Source organism: Eulemur rufifrons, chromosome 7 (genome assembly GCF_041146395.1).
Source record: "Eulemur rufifrons isolate Redbay chromosome 7, OSU_ERuf_1, whole genome shotgun sequence".
Classification (NCBI taxonomy): domain Eukaryota; kingdom Metazoa; phylum Chordata; class Mammalia; order Primates; family Lemuridae; genus Eulemur; species Eulemur rufifrons.
In genome coordinates this window covers 260,475,238-260,492,975 of record NC_090989.1, presented here as the reverse complement: position 1 = coordinate 260,492,975, position 17,738 = coordinate 260,475,238, and the positions used below count along the sequence as shown (strand labels likewise).

The following is a 17,738-nucleotide window of genomic DNA, read 5'->3' as shown; positions in this document are numbered from 1 at the left end:
ATGAATTACTTTGCTTTTCATTAACTCTTTTATCTTAGACATTACAGTGTTTTTTAAGGGGGTACATTGTTTTTATTACATATATATCTTGTACAGTGCTCAAGTCAGGGCTTTTGGTGTTCCCATCACCAGAATAGTGTTCATTGTACCCAGTAGGTAAATTTTTATTCCACACACACCCTCCCATCCTCCCCTCTCCTTGATTTCTCATGTCCTTAATATCGCTTTGTGCCTGTGTTAGCTCCCACTTATTAGTGACAACATAGGGTATTTGGTTTTCCATTTCTGAGATACTTCACTTAGGATAATGGTGTCCAGTTCTCTCCACATTGCTACAAATGACATTATTTCATTCGTTTTTAGGCTGAGTAGTACTCCACAGTGTGTGTATGTATGTGTGTGTGTGTGTGTGTGTATAAAATATTTTGTTTATCCACTCATGAAGTGAAGGATACTTAGGTTGATTCCACAAACTTGCATGCTATAAACATTTGAGTGCAGGTGTCTTTTTGATAAGATAACTTCATTTCCTTTGGGTAGATACCCAGCAGTGGGATTGCTGGATTGAATGGTAAATTTACACCTATTTCTTTGAGGAATGTCTATAGTGTTTTCCATAGAGGTTGTACTAGTTTGAAGTCCCACAAACAGTGTATAAGTGTTCCTTTCTCTCTGCATCCACCACAACATCTATCATTTTTTGACTTTGGAATAATGCCATTCTAATAGGGATAAGACAGCATCTCATTGTAGTTTTAATTTGCATTTCCCTGATGATTAGTGATGTTGAGCACTTTTAAAATGTCTGTTGGCCATTGAAATAATCCTGATTCTTATGGAAGAAGACCATTGACAACAGACATCATCACCCTGGCAGCAGGATAGGGGCTCAAGAAGAAAATGGATTTAAGAGGGCCCATACTCAGGGGAATGGCTAGTAAATACCCCAAACAGCAAAAATTTAATGTTGATTTCTTTTTCCTGCTGCATCATAGTTCCTTTGTCTTGTTTTCAAGACTAAGTAAAGGTGTTAAACATTGTGGACTTTTGAACGTGGATATTTAGAAGACCCATGTTTGTTCTTTGTAGGAAAAGTGTACTGTTGAGACTTTAGATTACACAGAAGCACACAAGATTGCCAGAGGGAAGTGGTGGGGAAGTTTAGAACAATAGTCTGGAGCTAAAATGAAAACCAGAATCTAGAAAAATGTAAACATGTCTCAGAAATTATTGGGAAGGTGACTGAAATGCCTGCAGGCATGCAGAATAGAAATTGGATTATTATGATTTTGTTATTAAAGGAAAGAAGAATCCTTGAAGGCTGGAGAACTTGAGACCACTCAGATAATATATCCTCGTAATTTTTTACCTCAAAAATATGAGTGGAGGTGGGGCAGCAAAGGAATACTTTAGTTAGGACTATATGATTGTGATGAAAATCCAACTCAAAATTAGTTTTTTATAAAAAGATAATTCATTGACTCACATAACTAAAAAGAATAAATTGTGAAACTGATTTTAGACACAGCTTAATCAGAGTTAAAATGACAGCATCAGACATCTTCTCCTTTTTCCTCTAAGCTCCTCTTTTGCCTCTTGGTTAGGCTTTCTCCACTTACTGGCAAATATTGGCTCCAGGCTTATGTCCTATCAGTTTAGCAACACTAGCAGGAAGGATGCCTCTTTTGTCATATTGGGACAGCATTGTGGGATTGAGTTTGATTACCTTGACTTAGCTCACTTGCTACACTGAATGAATCACTGTGGCTAGAGGAGTTTGCTTTTTTATTGGCTATGTCTTTGTTCGGTGCTCACCACTATTTCCAGAAAGTTAGGTTGGCCCCACCCAGCACCACATGGACTCAGAGGAATGGACTGTTGAATTGTCAAAAGAAAAAGATGTATATTTTACCAGAAGAGGGGATGCTGGACAACAATGTTAGATTCAAATGACTGATAAAGGAGAATAAGAAGACAGAAGGAAGGAAGAGTAATGAAGCAGATGAAGAAGGGAAGTGGGGAATGGACAAGAAGTGGGAGGAAATGGAAGAGAGAAGAAGAAGAGAAAAACAAGGAATAAAGAGAGAAAAGAGAGATGAGATACTGGAGAGGAGAGAGGACATTCAACTTGATGAAAAGCCATATGCTTTACATGGGATCAATTAGCAGAACTAGAAACTCTGCAGACAAGACACTACTTAGAAGGTTTACAAGAGAATTCTATGGTGAAAACAATAGAAGTTCTCTATTTGGCTTTATAAGCAGGCATACTCTCTTGACACTGGGTACTGTGATTTTATCTGTGATACAAAACACCTGATCTGATTCCATGTTGAGCATATGATGTGTTTCAAGGACTTTCATATTTTCCATAGATGCCACTGTCTACTCAAGACTTTCTTCATAGCTTCTTTTACCTCCTTATTCCTCAGGCTGTAGATGATGGGGTTCAACATTGGGGTTACTACTCCATAAGACAGTGCAATGATTTCATCAGATACTTTTGTGTACTTTGACTTAGGCTTCATGTACATAAAAAGAGCTGAACCATAAAATAAGATGACCACAGTCAGGTGGGCTGAACAGGTTGAAAAGGCTTTCTTTCTCCCCTCAGAAGAATTAATTCTCAGGATGGAAGAGAGGATGAACACATAGGAGATAAAAATTAACAGCAGAGGAATCACCAATATAACAATACTTGCCACTGCCATGATAAGCACATTCATGGAAATATCTGAGCATATGAGTTTAAGAAGAGCCAGGATCTCACAGGTAATATGATCAATGACATTATTGCCACAGAAAGGCAATATCATTGTCAAGACTGTTTGCACTAAGGAGATCAGATAGCCTGTGATCCAAGACCATGCAGCCATTTGCACATATAACACCCTGTTCATGATGATGGGATACCTCAGTGGGTTGCAGATGGCCACATACCGGTCATAGGCCATCACAGCCAGGAGGACACACTCAGTACAGCCCAAGCCAAGAGAGATAACCATTTGCAGAGCACAGCCAATGAAGGAGATGGATTTTCTCTCAGATGTAACCATAACAAGCATTTGAGGAACAGTTGATGATGTATAACAGATATCCAAGAATGAGAGGTTTCCAAGGAAGAAGTACATGGGGGTGTGGAGACGAGAATCCAGGATGATGATGATAATGAGGAGGCTATTTCCCGGAAGGATTATCAGGTACATGATGAGACAGAGCACAGACAAAAGAAGCTGGAGCTGTGGGTATTGGGAAAGTCCCACCAGAAAGAATTCAGTCACTTCAGAGTAATTTCCTGTCTCCATGTGTCCATGTTACCTGCAGGGTTTAGAAAAGGACACGACGGTGAAATTAGAATTTTTGATGTGAATTTATTAAGTAACTTTTACTTCTATGATTTTGTTTTATTCTTAGAACAGCCCCCTGAAATCAGCAACAGCAGGGATATCGTCTTAATTTTACTAATGCTGAAAAAGGCAATGAAAGTTCACTAGTTCTTAGTATTACAGAACAGCAATGGCTGGGAGTTGTGCTGGAAAGTGTCACGACTCTAATTATATAAAATCTAGGGATAAAGTACTTTCAGTTATAGACACATAAGAATGTATTTATTAATGAACATTTCAAAATAAAACTTCATTCTAATAAAGCTGGATCCAATTCAAAGCATCACATGGTTTCGGTACCATGCTGCTTATCTTTAGTATGAGTATTTTAAGCTACTTAACTTTTTGGAATCTCAACTCTCTAAGATACTAGTGTCAGCTAAAAAAATGGGCAAAAACTATAACTCTTTGGAAGTTTATTTTGAGAACTAAATTAGATAATATTTATTAGTTGGCAGGCATAGTAGGTGATTCCAATATGTCATCTAAAATTATATGTAGGGGTATACAATATCAAATGTAATGATATTAAGTATATATATATATTCACAAATATTATACATTATAATTTTAAAGTCTACTTGACTGTCTCAGAAAAAAAATTGATTTAGTTTTGTTTTTTTCTTAAATTTTAGGGCAAGGGAATTGACATTTGGGCCCATAATTTGATGTATGCGCCATCAAACTGGTACTACTTGATCAACACTAAGCTGTTCACATGGTAGTAATACTCACTGGGTGCCCGTCCAGTCGGGGGGTGAAAGGGTGGGGGTAGAGGGGGTGGGGGGTTAAACCCACAGCTAATGGAAATGGGGCACACTGTATGGGAGAAGGACATACTTATAGCCCTGGCTTGAGTGAGGCACACATTTCATGTAACCAAAATGTTTGTACCCCTATAGTATCCTGAATTAAAAAAAAAAAAAACTTAAAAAAATTAAAATTAAAAAAAAAAAAGAAATGCATTCTGAGGAAATAGAATGTTCTTGCTATGCAGCACAACTTCAAGAAAAGTCCTCTAGCTCATCCTTTGACAACATTGTCACCCATAGGTCCCTCTAATGTAGAAATTCTGAAACCACTACTGATAATCTCAATTCTCTGCAATGACCATGCTGAGTTTCTTTTAGCCACCCCTCAATACTACTCTTCCTTCTTCATCCATTTGTACATGCAGTTGTCTTAAGCTGAAGAGCTTCTCCCAACTTAGATATTATCCTTTCTAAGAAAACATTCTTACCTCCCTGTCTGAGTAGGATGCCCCTACTATGTGCTTTCTGCTCTCCTAGCATTCTTCATTTACTCATTTATTCAACACATACTCTGCCATATGTACTGTGAAGCATAATAGGGCTCTATTGTGAATACTGGTCTTTAAAAATGGACACTGGATCCAGAATACTTTCTTTTTTTGAGACAGTCTCACTCTGTTGCCCGGGCTAGAGTTCTGTGGCATCAGCCTAGCTCACAGCAACCTCAAACTCCTAGGCTCAAACAATCCTACTGCCTCAGCCTCCTGAGTAGCTGAGACTACAGGCATGTGCCACCATGCCCGGCTAATTTTTTCTATATATTTTTAGTTGTCAGGTTAATTTCTTTCTATTTTTTAGTAGAGATGGGGTCTTGCTGTTGCTCAGGCTGGTCTCGAACTCCTGACCTTGAGCTATCCTCCCGCCTCGGCCTCTCGGAGTGCTAGGATTACAGGCGTGAGCCACCGCACCGGGCCATGATCCAGAATACTTTTGACAGTTATTCTATACTTTGAAGAAACAAATAATTTATATTTTATATAGCATGTTCCCATGTGAAAGATATTATGGAACACTTTGTAAATTATCAAACTAAAATTACCTTTTCACCCAAAACTGTCAAAGAGAGAAAAAAATCTATGATAAATCCATTTATGAATACATATGCAAAGAATACATAGTGCATTGAAAATGTACACTAAAATGATGTCATTTATTTTAAGTAATGCATGGAATTCCAAGTTATTGCTTGGAAATCTATCAATATATGAAACAAATAGATAACGAAATTGAAATACATTGTAATCTAAAAGCATTTGATAGAATACAACATTTCTTCTTGATAAAAATATTAGTAATCTAGGCTTGGGAGGATAAATCATTAAAAAGATAAAGATTATTTTTCTAAAATTATTGGTCAATATAATTTCAGATGGTGAGATGCTGGAAGTATTTTCCTAAAAGTCATTTAAAAACGCATTATTATTTAACATTTTCCCTGAATAATCCAACAATAGAATAAAAAATAGAAATAAATGACAGTACATGTACTATCATATTTCAAGTTTAATCATGCTTTAACAGTTGCTGTAATTTTGTCTTCTAGGGTGCTGACATTTGGGCATGGGATGGTCATGCTATACATGTGAGAAGGTACAATATCCCATGTAATATCACCAGTGTAAATTGTAGTCACAGCGAAGAGTTAAGGACAAGAGATGATGCTCATGATATAACATTACACATAAAAAATGTTTCTTAATAATATAAATGATTGCAATTTTATATATATGTGTGTGAAGGAACTACACCAAAAGGTTAACTGCGGTTTTCTCTGGAAGGTGGGACTTGGGGATGTAATAATTTTATGTTCTCCATATTTTCTAAATCTTAATTAATCTATATTTTATTATAAATATCAGAAATAACATTTAAAAATTTTCCTTACAAGGTAATAGTGGAAAGGACATCTAGAACCATTGGCTAAGTAGGAAATAAAACAGTCAGTGGACAGAAAATTGGAGAAGGGCTTTATGTTGCTTTATATTACATACACTAATTTAATGCCATTTAGGATTCTTACTTCAATCATCTCACACATATATTCATCATCAGCAGACATACTGACAACAGCCTCAATTATTGTAAAAGGATTGTAGAACCCACCATTTAGAATGTGATCAAGCTTAGCAGTGCAGATAGGATGCACTGTAAAGCAACCAACAGTGCCACACAAGAAAAAGAAAGACAGAGGAGATGCCTGGTGAGCAGAAGGGAAGAACACAGAGAAACATCAAGAGCTTCTGTTACCTCTGCTTTTTTCTTTCTGTCATAAAAATGTAAAATTTCAGTTTCTTTGTTCTCCAGGTTTTACTCATCTCTCCTGAAAGGGTTGATCATAGATTGGTCCTCATCCCTGGGCATTGAATGAAAGAAAGCAAATTCCATTGGAGGACTGTGGATGTTCATGAAGCATTTGCCCTTCTTCTCCCCATGTTTACCAATAGGAGAGAGTAGCAGTTTGTTTGTAAAGCCTAAGTGCTCACCCAGACTCCCCAATTTTAACTTAAGGAACTATTTCGAGCAGGATATAGCACACTCACCATGGAAGGTTTCTTCAGGAGGAAATTTTCAACTCTAAATATTCATTCTATATCCTGCTTCATCCAGATTTTTTCCTACTCTTCTTAAAACACCTTTGTTTTTCACAACATGAGAGATCTGACAGGATATCCCCAATGCTTGTCTCAATAAATTACCCCCAAGGATCCCTAAAAAGTTGATATGAATAATAAGCAATATTGGGCGAGTTAGAATTCAGTTATCTTCTCCTTTTTTAAACACAGTCTTAAGACTTATTGTGTGTTTCACTAACATTGCTGTGTGGATACCAAGTAAAATTCTTTGTGGCTGGGAACACAGCTGAAGTTTTAAGCTCTTTTTTCATAGGAGCCTATATCTGCACAGTAGCCCATTTTTCAGTTTGATGAGAACCTTCTATCCTCTATGTTCTAATCATTTTTAGGGCTGTATGCTAGGGATGGCTACTGTGATCCAGTCCTCTTACCCCTTCATTCTTATTGCTAATAAGGTATCTTTATAGAGAAGTACTATGTTTTAATGGAAAGAGCAGTCATCTTGGAGTCAAAGGACTTCAAGTTCAGTCTAGGCTCTGTGGCGTATTAGCTGTACAAACCTTGAGCATGATACTTAATATAAGCATAATGTAAAATGGGACAACAATACCTACTATGTAGGGTTGTTGTGAGAATGAACATAACATACATATCTGAAAGATCTCGGCACAGTGGGATTGCATAATATATATGTGAGTTTAATATAAATTCCTAGGCTGCTCTTATTTCATTTTCCATAGCAAGGAGAAACAACTAATTTAAGGGGTGTTCATAAGTATCCAAGGAAATACTTTCACCTAATAATTCTATTTTCCATGATTTTTTTCACTGTTTAATTCAAAACTTTACAAATACAGCATTCAGAATTTCTAGTTCCCACATTTCCTCTCCTTTCTGAAAATAAGTCTTCCCAATTCTGCTCTAATCTACCTCATTTCTGTAGCAGTGTAGAATCTTCAAACTTTTCACATATGGTACATAACATGGCTTAATGGAAGTATGATCTTCAAAACAAGAAAGCAATTTTAGACACAAACACAGATATCTCTGTTCAGTATTCCCATTTTCTAGTGTCACTATCTTTTTCTGCGTACATACTGAAGTCACTGTGGCTGTTCTTCCTTAGCTTTGTTTGAAGCTTAGCTATTTTCGCTTTGAGCTATAGTCATGCTATGGAACTTGTAGGCAAATATCCCATAAGTCCAGATGACTGCTAGTAGTGGAGAGGGGGGCAGACCAAAAATAAAGCTTTCATCCCCAGTATAGATGTATGTCATAAGTTTAAATCAGTAGTATATCAATCTGCCACCCAGGTACTCTCGAACCTCTGGGCCCTAAGCATTTCCAGAGGACTAGCCAGTGACTCTGGTAGCCAATTTAAATCATTCTTTGTTTTCCTCCAGGAGACTCTGCGATCCCACAAGTGATTTAGAGTTGAATCATTAGGTGTTGATGAAGATGGCAACTTTTAGATATACAAAGGATAATGTCTCTAAGACCTAATTGTACCTTACTCACTAAACAGCAGTTTTTCTTTATTCTTTGAATTCATTTTTCCCTGCTTATAGAAATAATATGTATTCATTGTAGAAAATCTGGGACATTCAGAAAAGCCCAAAGGAGGAAATAAAAGTTACTTATAATTTCAGATATAACTATTGACATTTTGACATATTTTTATGTATTTACTACATATAGTAAACCTTGAGAGCACACTGCATTTTCTGTTTTATAACCTGCTATTAAAATTAATATGTGTGTGTATTTTTTCATGTTATTTTAATAGGCAATTTTAATGAAAGTCATAATATTTTAAAATGGAAAACAGGAGGAAAACACTTGTAACAAGTGGAAGTGAAACAGTATCCTATTGGATTCTTGGAACTTTCCACTTTTCTTTGGCTTTTTGGAAGTAATAACAATGTTGGAGGACTGGAATCAGAGATTATCTTTACTTTAATTTCCTATGAGTAAAAGTCAATTCTCATTGTCAGAAATTCTCTAGCTTTGTTCTTTTTGCTCAGGATGGCTTTGGCTATTCTGGACCTTTTGTGGTTCCATATAAATTTTAGGATTATTCTTTGTATTTCTGAAGAATGTCATTTGTCATTGGTATTTTGATGGGGGTTGCATTGAATCTGTAGATTGCTTTGGGTAGTATGGATATTTTAACTATATTTATTCTTCTAATCCACGAGCATGGAATATCTTTCCATTTTTTGGTGTATCCTCTTCAATTTCTTTCATTGATGTTTTATAATTTTCATTATAGAGGTCTTTCACTTCTTTGGTTATGTTTTTTTTTTTTTTGACATATACAAGAGATTTATTGCATTCCAAAATGCATATGGCTGGCCACCAGGAAGGCCAAGATGGAATTCTAACCCTGGAGAGGAAGCTATTACCAAACAGGTACAATAATTTCTTCATTCAGAGAATTTTCAGCTTTACTCTTAAGAACTTTCAACTGATTGAACAGGCTCACCCAGATTACCTACCATAATATACCTACTCAAAGCAAAGTGATTATGGAGTGAATATCTATGAAAAACTCTCACAACACTTAATGTTTGATTAAATAACTAGGCATTGTAGTCTAGACATATTGCCATTAAAATTGATTATCACATGATCTTCATCAACAGAAAACTGTTTAAGGGAAAAATATTCAGTACATCAGAATACTACAGGCATTAGAAATTATGTTGGAGCCAAATTTAGTTTAAAAAAAAAACATTTAACATTAGCTTCAAATTGGAACAATCTGATTAGAAACTTTTGTTCCTTGTTTTGTAAAAGTATATACAATTGTTACCTATATGCACACACGCTATAGCATGCTTACCAAAATATTCATTCTAGTGACTTTCTACTATCTTCTATTTTCTTCTTTAGATTTTTCTGTACTAATGTACTTGTTTTCAAAGTCCAGGCATAATTCTTTTTTTTTTTTTTTTTTTGAGACAGAGTCTTACTCTGTTGCCCGGGCTAGAGTTGCCATGGCATCAGCCTAGCTCACAGCAACCTCAAACTCCTGGGCTTAAGCAATCCTTCTGCCTCAGCCTCCCAAGTAGCTGGGACTACAGGCATGTGCCACCATGCCCAGCTAATTTTTTTCTATTTTTAGTTGTTTGGCTAATTTCTTTCTATTGTTTTAGTAGAGACGGGGGTCTCACTCTTGCTCAGGCTGGTCTCAAACTCCTGACCTCAAGCGATCCTCCCACCTCGGCCTCCCAGAGTGCTAGGATTACAGGCGGGAGCCACTGCGCCTGGCCCAGGCATTATTCTTGTAAGTAAAAGAATATAGAAGTATTTTTACTATGAAAATTAAATACAACAACAAAACTATTAAGTTCATGTCACAGAGTGTCAAAAAAAAAAAAAACAAAAGAAGTTGTGGCACTGGACTGAAATCCTTAAATGGATATACTATTACTATAGTCAGACTTCGATAACTTGGGAAGCCTCCCTCTTTTTTCAAACACAGAGAAAGGCTGATACTAAAGCCCTTCCCACATTTCCTAACATTTGTATGCCTTTTCTCCCATCTGGAATCCTTCATGGAAATGAACTTGTAAATTCTGAGTAAATCTCTTCTCATACTCATTTGACTGGTTTTTCTCGACTGTGTAGTCTTTGATGCTTCAAAAGACATGAGGCCCAGCTAAAACTCTTCCCACATTCCTTACAATTATAGGGTCTCTCCCCTCTGTGGACCCTCTGGTGCATGTCAAGATTATACTTAGTGTTATAGCCCTTCCCACACTCCTCACATTTGTGTAGCTTTTTTCCAGTGTGCACTGTCTGATGGGACTGAAGTTGTGAACTCTGAGTAAATCTCCTCCCACAGTCTTCACATTTGAATGGTTTTTCCCCACTGTGGAGTCTCTGATGTTTCAAAAGACATGAGGCCCAGCTAAAGCTCTTCCCACATTCCTTACACTTGTAGGGTCTCTCCCCTGTGTGGACCCTCTGGTGAAACTCAAGATCCAAGCTCCTGTTGTAGCCCTTCCCACACTTTGCACATTTGTATGGCTTTTCTCCATTGTGGGCTCTCTGATGGGAACAGCGTTGTGAATTAGTATAAAATCCCTTCCCACATTCTTCACATTTGAATGGTTTTTCTCCACTGTGGACTCGTTCATGGATCAAAAGACTTGAGGACCATCTGAAGGTCTTCCCACATTCTTTACAACTATATGGTTTCTCTCCTGTGTGGACCATCTGATGCTTATAAAAAGCTCCCTTGCAAATGAAGCCTTTTCCACACTGCTCACATTTATATGGTTTCTCTACTATGTGGACCATGCAATGACTATTAAGTGCTGTTCTTTGACGAAAGCTCTTACCACATGTATCACATCTGAACGGTTTCTCTCCTGTATGAACCATGGAGTGCCTATTAAGTCTTGACCTAACGCGGAAGTTCTTACCACATATCTCACATTTGAATGGTTTCTCCCCAGTATGGATTCTCTGATGTTCCTGAAGCTGGGAATCATGAATGAAGCCCCTCCCACATTCCTTACAATTATAAGGCTTCTCTTCAGTGTGTAATCTGCAATGGACATTAAGTGATGATCTACGACTAAAGGCTTTCCCACACTGCTCACATTTGAATGGTTTCTCTCCAGTGTGGACTGTCTGATGAGCTTGCAGATGTGAGCTCTGACTGAATTCCTTACCACACACATCACACTTATAGCGTTTCTCTCCTATGTGGATTCTCTGATGAATACGAAGAGCTGAGCTATAACAGAAGCTTTTTCCACACTCATCACATGTGTGAGACTTCTCTCGTGAGTGTAATTGTTGATGAAGCTCAAAGTCAGAGACATCACTGAAGGACTGTTTACACTCATTACATTGGAAAGGTTCCTGATTTTTGTCAGTTGTAGACAGTCCTGCCTCAACCTCACATGGGAAATCACTTTGTTTGGAGAACTTAGAGCTATTTACCATGGAGTCTTGAGACCTGGTTAAGTTGCTAACAATTTGTTCCCAGATTTGCATGCAGGACAGTTCTTCATGTGGTCCTGCTTTTGGAACAGTCTTCATCTCAGTTTGGATCTTGCCTCCTGAATTTCCTTTTCTATGGGTTGCTGTCTTCACCATCCAAACCTTTTCTTCTCTTAGGAAGTAGAATGCACCTCAGTGAAATGGTTGATGCCCTGTGAACACGTCAAATCGCATCCTTAATCCCAACACATTCTAGGTAAAATCTAGGTAAAATTGACTGGAGATTTAGGTTCCCACTGTATACTCAAACTTAAACATCCAAGGATACAAAGTCACTGCTGGGACCTGATGTTCCATTACAAAGGGTGGGTGTCCTCACTCACTGACAGCAGATTCCTGAAGTTCTCCACCATCACATCTCGGTACAGCTTCCTCTGGGCAGAATCCATCAGCCCTAGCTCCTCCTCCGTGAAGACCACAGCCACGTCCTTGAACGTCACTGCCTCCTTGGACATCACCATTTTTCTCCTGTTCAGGAAATTTGTAGAGTCCTGAGTTATGCACTTCGTGGGAAGGCAATAACTTGTTCCATAAAAAACTGCTAAGTCACACTCACGTGGAGTTTTGCTCTCAGTAGTCAAAGAGTCACTCCCTCTGTCTCTCTGCCATCCTTTTTGAGAAGTCAGGCTCCGCCGTGGCTTCTTTTCCCCTAAATCGACAGCTGTTTCATTGAGGATTCCAAGCGTATGTCCAAAAAATTCAGAAGGGCCCACGAGACCAAGAACAACGCAAACCAGTGCAGGAAAAATGGTGGCAACCCTCTTTGGTTATGTTTATTCCTAGGTATTTATTGGTAGTTATTGTAAATAGGATCACTTCCTTGGTTTCTTTTTCAGATTGTTTACTGTTGGCATATAGAAATGCTACTGATTTTTGTATGTTGATTTTGTATCCTGCAACTTTACTGAATTTGTGTATCAGTTCTGATAGTTTTTTTAATGCAGTCTTTTGGTTTCTCTAGCTATAGCATCATATTGACTATAAGACTAATTTGACTTCTTCCTTTCCCAATTAGATGCCCTTTATTCTCTTGTCTGATTTCTCTAGCTAGTACTTACAGTACTGTGTTGAATAATAGTGGTGAAAGTGGGCATCCTTATCTAGTTTGAGATCTTAGAGGAAAGAGTTTCTGTTTTCCCCCATTCAATATGATACTAACTGTGGATCTGTCATATATGGCTTTTATCATGTTGAGGTAAGTTCCTTCCATACACAGTTTTTTAAGAGTTTTTTATGTTGCAGGTATGTTGAATTTTATTGAATACTTTTTCAGCATCACTTGAAAGAATCAATTAGTTTTTGTCTTTCATTCTGTTGATGTGATGTATCACAATGACTGATTTGGGTATGTTGAACCATCCTTGCATCCTGGGATGCATCCCACTTGATCATGATGAAAAATCTTTTTAATGTGTTGTTGAATTTTGTTTGCTAGTATTTTGTTGAGGATTTTTGCATCTATGGAAAGAGATATTGGCCTATAGTTTCCTTTTTTTGTTGTGTCTTTGTCTGGTTTTGATATCAGGATGATACAGGCCTGTTACAATGAGTTGACAATATTCTCTCCTCCTCTATTTTTTGGAATATTTTATGTAGGATTGGTATTAGTTCTTTTTTGAATGCTTGGTGGCATTCAGCAGTGAAGCCATCTGGTCCTGGGCTTTTCTTGGATAGGAGACTTTTTAGTACTGTATCTAACTTGTTACTTGTTATTGGTTTATTCAGGTTTTGCATTTCTTCCTGTTCTATGTTGGTAGGTTGTATGTGTCTAGGAATTTATTCCTTTCTTCTAGGTTTTCCAATTTATATGCATATAGTTAAAATTACACTTTCTCAAGTAAATAAGACTTCCGTAAGAAATAGTGACTCATTTAGGCACAGATAGTATGGAACAAAAAGGTCATGTTAACACTTAAAAGAATCAGCAGAACCTGGAAAGAAAAGAGAATCACTTGGGAATGTATAGAATATAGTCCTTTAACTACTAGCTTAGGGTTTCTACCAGTTATGTAGTCAGAAAGAGGCAGAAATTTATATACGGATATACTCCAGAGTAAAATGTCTTACAGAATGTTTATTCTACATCCAATTTGTGTTTATTAATTACTATTTGTGTAGCATAGATCTATGTACCAGGGATACATAGTAATGGACAAAGAAAAGTCCCTGCCTTCATAGAGCTTTTGGTGGACAAAATAGACAATAAAATCACCAAAAGATAAAATATAAAGCAGTTTAAGGGAGTGAAGTGCTGTGAAAAAAAAGGAAAGCATGTTAAGGCTTTTCTAAAGAGAAGACATGAGACATTTGTGCAAAGACCTGTTTGAAATGACAGAAGAAAGATCTAGGGAAGGAGTGTCCCAGGTAGAGGAATAGCAAGTGTAAAGGCTTTGGCATATTTGAGAAACAGCAAGGAGACAGTGAAACTAGAGTCTAATGAACATGGTAAGGAGGTAATGAGGTTGTAGACATAGGTGGGTCTTTTAGACCGTGATAAGGAGTTTGTTTTTTATTTTATCCTATAGATTAATAGATTATTTATTTTAATTTTTTGGTCAAATTTTGAGTTCAGTATAGTCTAGGAATTATTTTTCTGTGTAACTGAATTAAGTGGACCCTGCCTGGTCTATTACAATTATGGTTCTGGTGCCTAGAATGAAAAAAATCTGATATGCAGCACCTTTTAAGGAAATTCTGTCTTAAATAGGCTTGTTACTAGTTGTGTGTATTAATATGTAACACAGTCATAATATGCGTAGTCTGCCAAATGAAAATGTCTATTTAAAAACTAAAAAACATTACGTAAAAATCAAAATGCAATAATCCAAAGTATGAACATTGATTGAAGCACAGGGAAAATTGGCAAAAAGTGCATAACATCAATTTGATGAAAAAGATGAGCATAAAAAATTGGGAATATGTATATGCTCCTCAGAAATAATTGCAGAGATGACTGGGTGCCCGAAATCATGGAGAACAGAGGTTAGAGTATTATAATTTAGTTATTAAAGAGAAAGAGAACTCCTAAAGCCTGGAGAACTTGGAACTACTCAGATTTTATGCCTTATAATTTTATTTGCCTTAAAAATACAAGTGTATGGAGGGGGAGGTGAGGCAAGGAAATATATTAGTTATGATTTATTTGGTTGTAAGTGCTAACATCCAACTCAAATTGAGTTTTCAGAGGATGCTAATTTGACTCATTAATGAAATATAAAATAGTAAATCAGTCTTTAGCTGTTGTTGGATTCAGGAGTTGAAGTGACATCATCAGGCACACTATCTCAGCTCTCCTTTCATTCTCATGCCTTCCCCACATATTGGCAAAGATGCTCATGAGGAGCTCTGAGTCCACATTCTACCAATATGGAGACTCTTTCAGAAAGAGAGTCTTTTTCTGACACTAAGGCAGCATTCCTGGGATTGAGTCTGATTAGCATGGCTCAGATCATTTGCTACATTATACCAATCACTATGATTACAGGAATTTATTGGCAAAGCCTGTTCCATGCTTACTCTCAGATCCAGAGGGTTGGGACTGACAGGAGAATATATAAAGAGGACGGAAAATTTAGAATAAAGGAGACAAAAGAGGTGAGAGTGAAGGAAGGAAATGTGAGGGGTGGTGGGTGGAGGAATTCATCTTGATGAAAAGCATCATAACCTTTATTGGACCAATTAGTATATTTCCTTACAGCTGGAAAGCCACCAGATAAAGCACTCTTTAAAGTTTACATGAGCATAAATATCCTATGTTGAAAAGAATGGGAGTCTCACATTTGGTTTTACAAACAAGTAAGCTCTCATGACAGTAGGTTTTCCAATTACCCAAATACAAAAGATAAGATCTTTTCCCTTATTTGAGGACATCTCAGGCTCATGCTCTTTCATGGTTTCAGTAAATGCAAGTGTCTGCTAAGGACTTTCTTCACAGCTTCTTTTACCTCCTTATTCCTCAGGCTGTAGATGATGGGATTCAACATTGGGGTTACCACTCCATAAGACAGCCCAATGATCTCATCTGATGCCTTTGTGTCTTTTGACTTGGGCTTCATGTACATAAAAAGAGCTGAACCATAGAATAAGATGACCACAGTCAGGTGGGCTGAACAGGTAGAAAAAGCTTTCTTTCTTCCCTCAGCAGAATTAATTCTCAGGATGGAAGAGAGGATGAACACATAGGAGACAAAAATTAACAGTAGAGGAATCACCAATAAAACAATACTTGCCACTGTCATGATGAACACATTTATGGAGATATCTGAACATACAAGTTTAAGAAGAGCCAGGATCTCACAGGTAAGATGATCGATGATGTTATTGCCACAGAAAGGCAACACCATTGTCAGGACTGTTTGCACTAGAGAGTTCAGACAGCCTGTGATCCAAGACCATGCAGCCATTTGCACATATAACACCCTGTTCATGATGATGGGATACCTCAGTGGGTTGCAGATGGCCACATACCGGTCATAGGCCATGACAGCCAGGAGGACACACTCAGTGGAGCCCAAGCCAAGGGAAGCAACCATTTGCAGAGCACAGCCAATGAAGGAGATGGATTTTCTCTCAGACATAAACATAATAAGCATTGGCGGAATGGATGATGATGTATAGCAGATATCCAAGAATGAGAGGTTTCCAAGGAAGAAGTACATGGGGGTGTGGAGACGAGAATCCAGGATGATGATGATAATGAGGAGGCTATTTCCCAGGAGGATTATCAGGTACATGATGAGACAGAGCACAAACAGAAAAAGCTGGAGTTCTGGGTATTGGGAAAGCCCCACCAGAAAGAACTCAGTCACTTCAGAATAGTTTCCTGTCTCCATGTGTCCATGTCACCCGCAGGTTTTAGGAAAGGATGTGATTCAGGTAAATTTAAATATTTGATGTAGATTTCCAACACAAATTTACTTCTATTGTTGTGTTTGGTTCTTATATTACTCCTTGTAATCCAAAGGGCAGGAATGGTATACTAATTTTATTGATGATAAAAAGTGAGGCGTTGAGAAATTCCTCTTATTTTAGGACTATACAGCAGCACAGTCAAAGCTACCAATACTACAGGTATTCTTCTGGGAAGTGTTAAAATTTAGAAACAGATAACTTTCAAATCTAGATAAATATTTTGAAATTAAAGCTGTTTTTTAATGAAGCTATACTTTATTTAAGAGATTATGTAAGCCAAGCACCATATCACTTAAACTGGGTATAACTTTGTTAAGTTGCTTAACTTTGCCTGAGTCTCACATAGCTCATAGTGAACGTGAAAGGAGCAATAACTATTTGTTATGGTATAATTAGAGTTAAATTAGATAAAATGTTAGGTGCCTAGAACAGTAGATGTTTCCAACATGGCATATATATGATATTAATATATAATTATATTTACTTTATGTAATATAGTAATGTTAAATATATATTTGTATATACATATACTTTATGAGTTCTATCATATAATGTTTAGATTTACCTGTCTCAAAAGGAGAAAAAAAGATTTTGCTTTCTAAGGGTAAGGGGTTTAAAATTTGAAACCACAATTGACAGACTGAACATTTTTGGTCCCCGTAGGTTATCTAACTGTTTCTCTTTCAAAAACCTGTTAAGAGTCTGAGAATCATTAGAGGATTCTTCTAACTTCCAGGGATTAAGGAGTCCAGGCCCCAGCATATACAGCTTTTTTCTAGGGCCTTGGATTCTCCCTTCTCAAGTGTAATACTGTTCCCATTTTACGAAGTAGGAAACAGAGACAAAAGTTTGAGTAACTTTCTCAAGGTCATACAGATAATAAATACAAAACCCAGCCCTCTTAACCACTGCACTCTATCTGCCATACATTACTACACAGACTCTAAGCAAGAAAAGGAGATTATAAAATTGAGTCTTCTACTGTGTTACACTGAGATAGCAAACATCACTTACTTGTGATCCTGATCATATGTGAT

General features: G+C 37.2%; 3 protein-coding genes across 3 annotated transcripts; all 3 read right to left on the bottom strand.

Moving 5' to 3' along the window:
• Positions 1-2,360: 2,360 nt before the first annotated feature.
• Positions 2,361-3,305, bottom strand: LOC138387462 (olfactory receptor 13D1-like). The gene has a single exon (XM_069474512.1). The coding sequence runs from the start codon at positions 3,303-3,305 to the stop codon at positions 2,361-2,363; it is 945 nt and encodes a 314-aa protein (XP_069330613.1).
• Positions 3,306-10,148: 6,843 nt separating this feature from the next.
• LOC138387461 (zinc finger protein 221-like) lies at positions 10,149-12,507 on the bottom strand. Its single transcript, XM_069474511.1, is given in 3 exon segments — positions 10,149-10,377; positions 10,379-11,942; positions 12,110-12,507. Coding segments are annotated over 3 exon segments (1,791 nt in total). The 5' UTR covers positions 12,252-12,507; the 3' UTR covers positions 10,149-10,292.
• Positions 12,508-15,677: 3,170 nt separating this feature from the next.
• LOC138385988 (olfactory receptor 13D1-like) lies at positions 15,678-16,622 on the bottom strand. The gene is made up of 2 exons (XM_069472149.1): positions 16,088-16,622; positions 15,678-15,895 (listed from the first exon to the last, which is right to left on the bottom strand). Exons 1-2 carry the CDS (start codon positions 16,620-16,622, stop codon positions 15,678-15,680), a joined length of 753 nt encoding a protein of 250 aa, XP_069328250.1.
• Between the last annotated feature and the right edge of the window lie 1,116 nt (positions 16,623-17,738).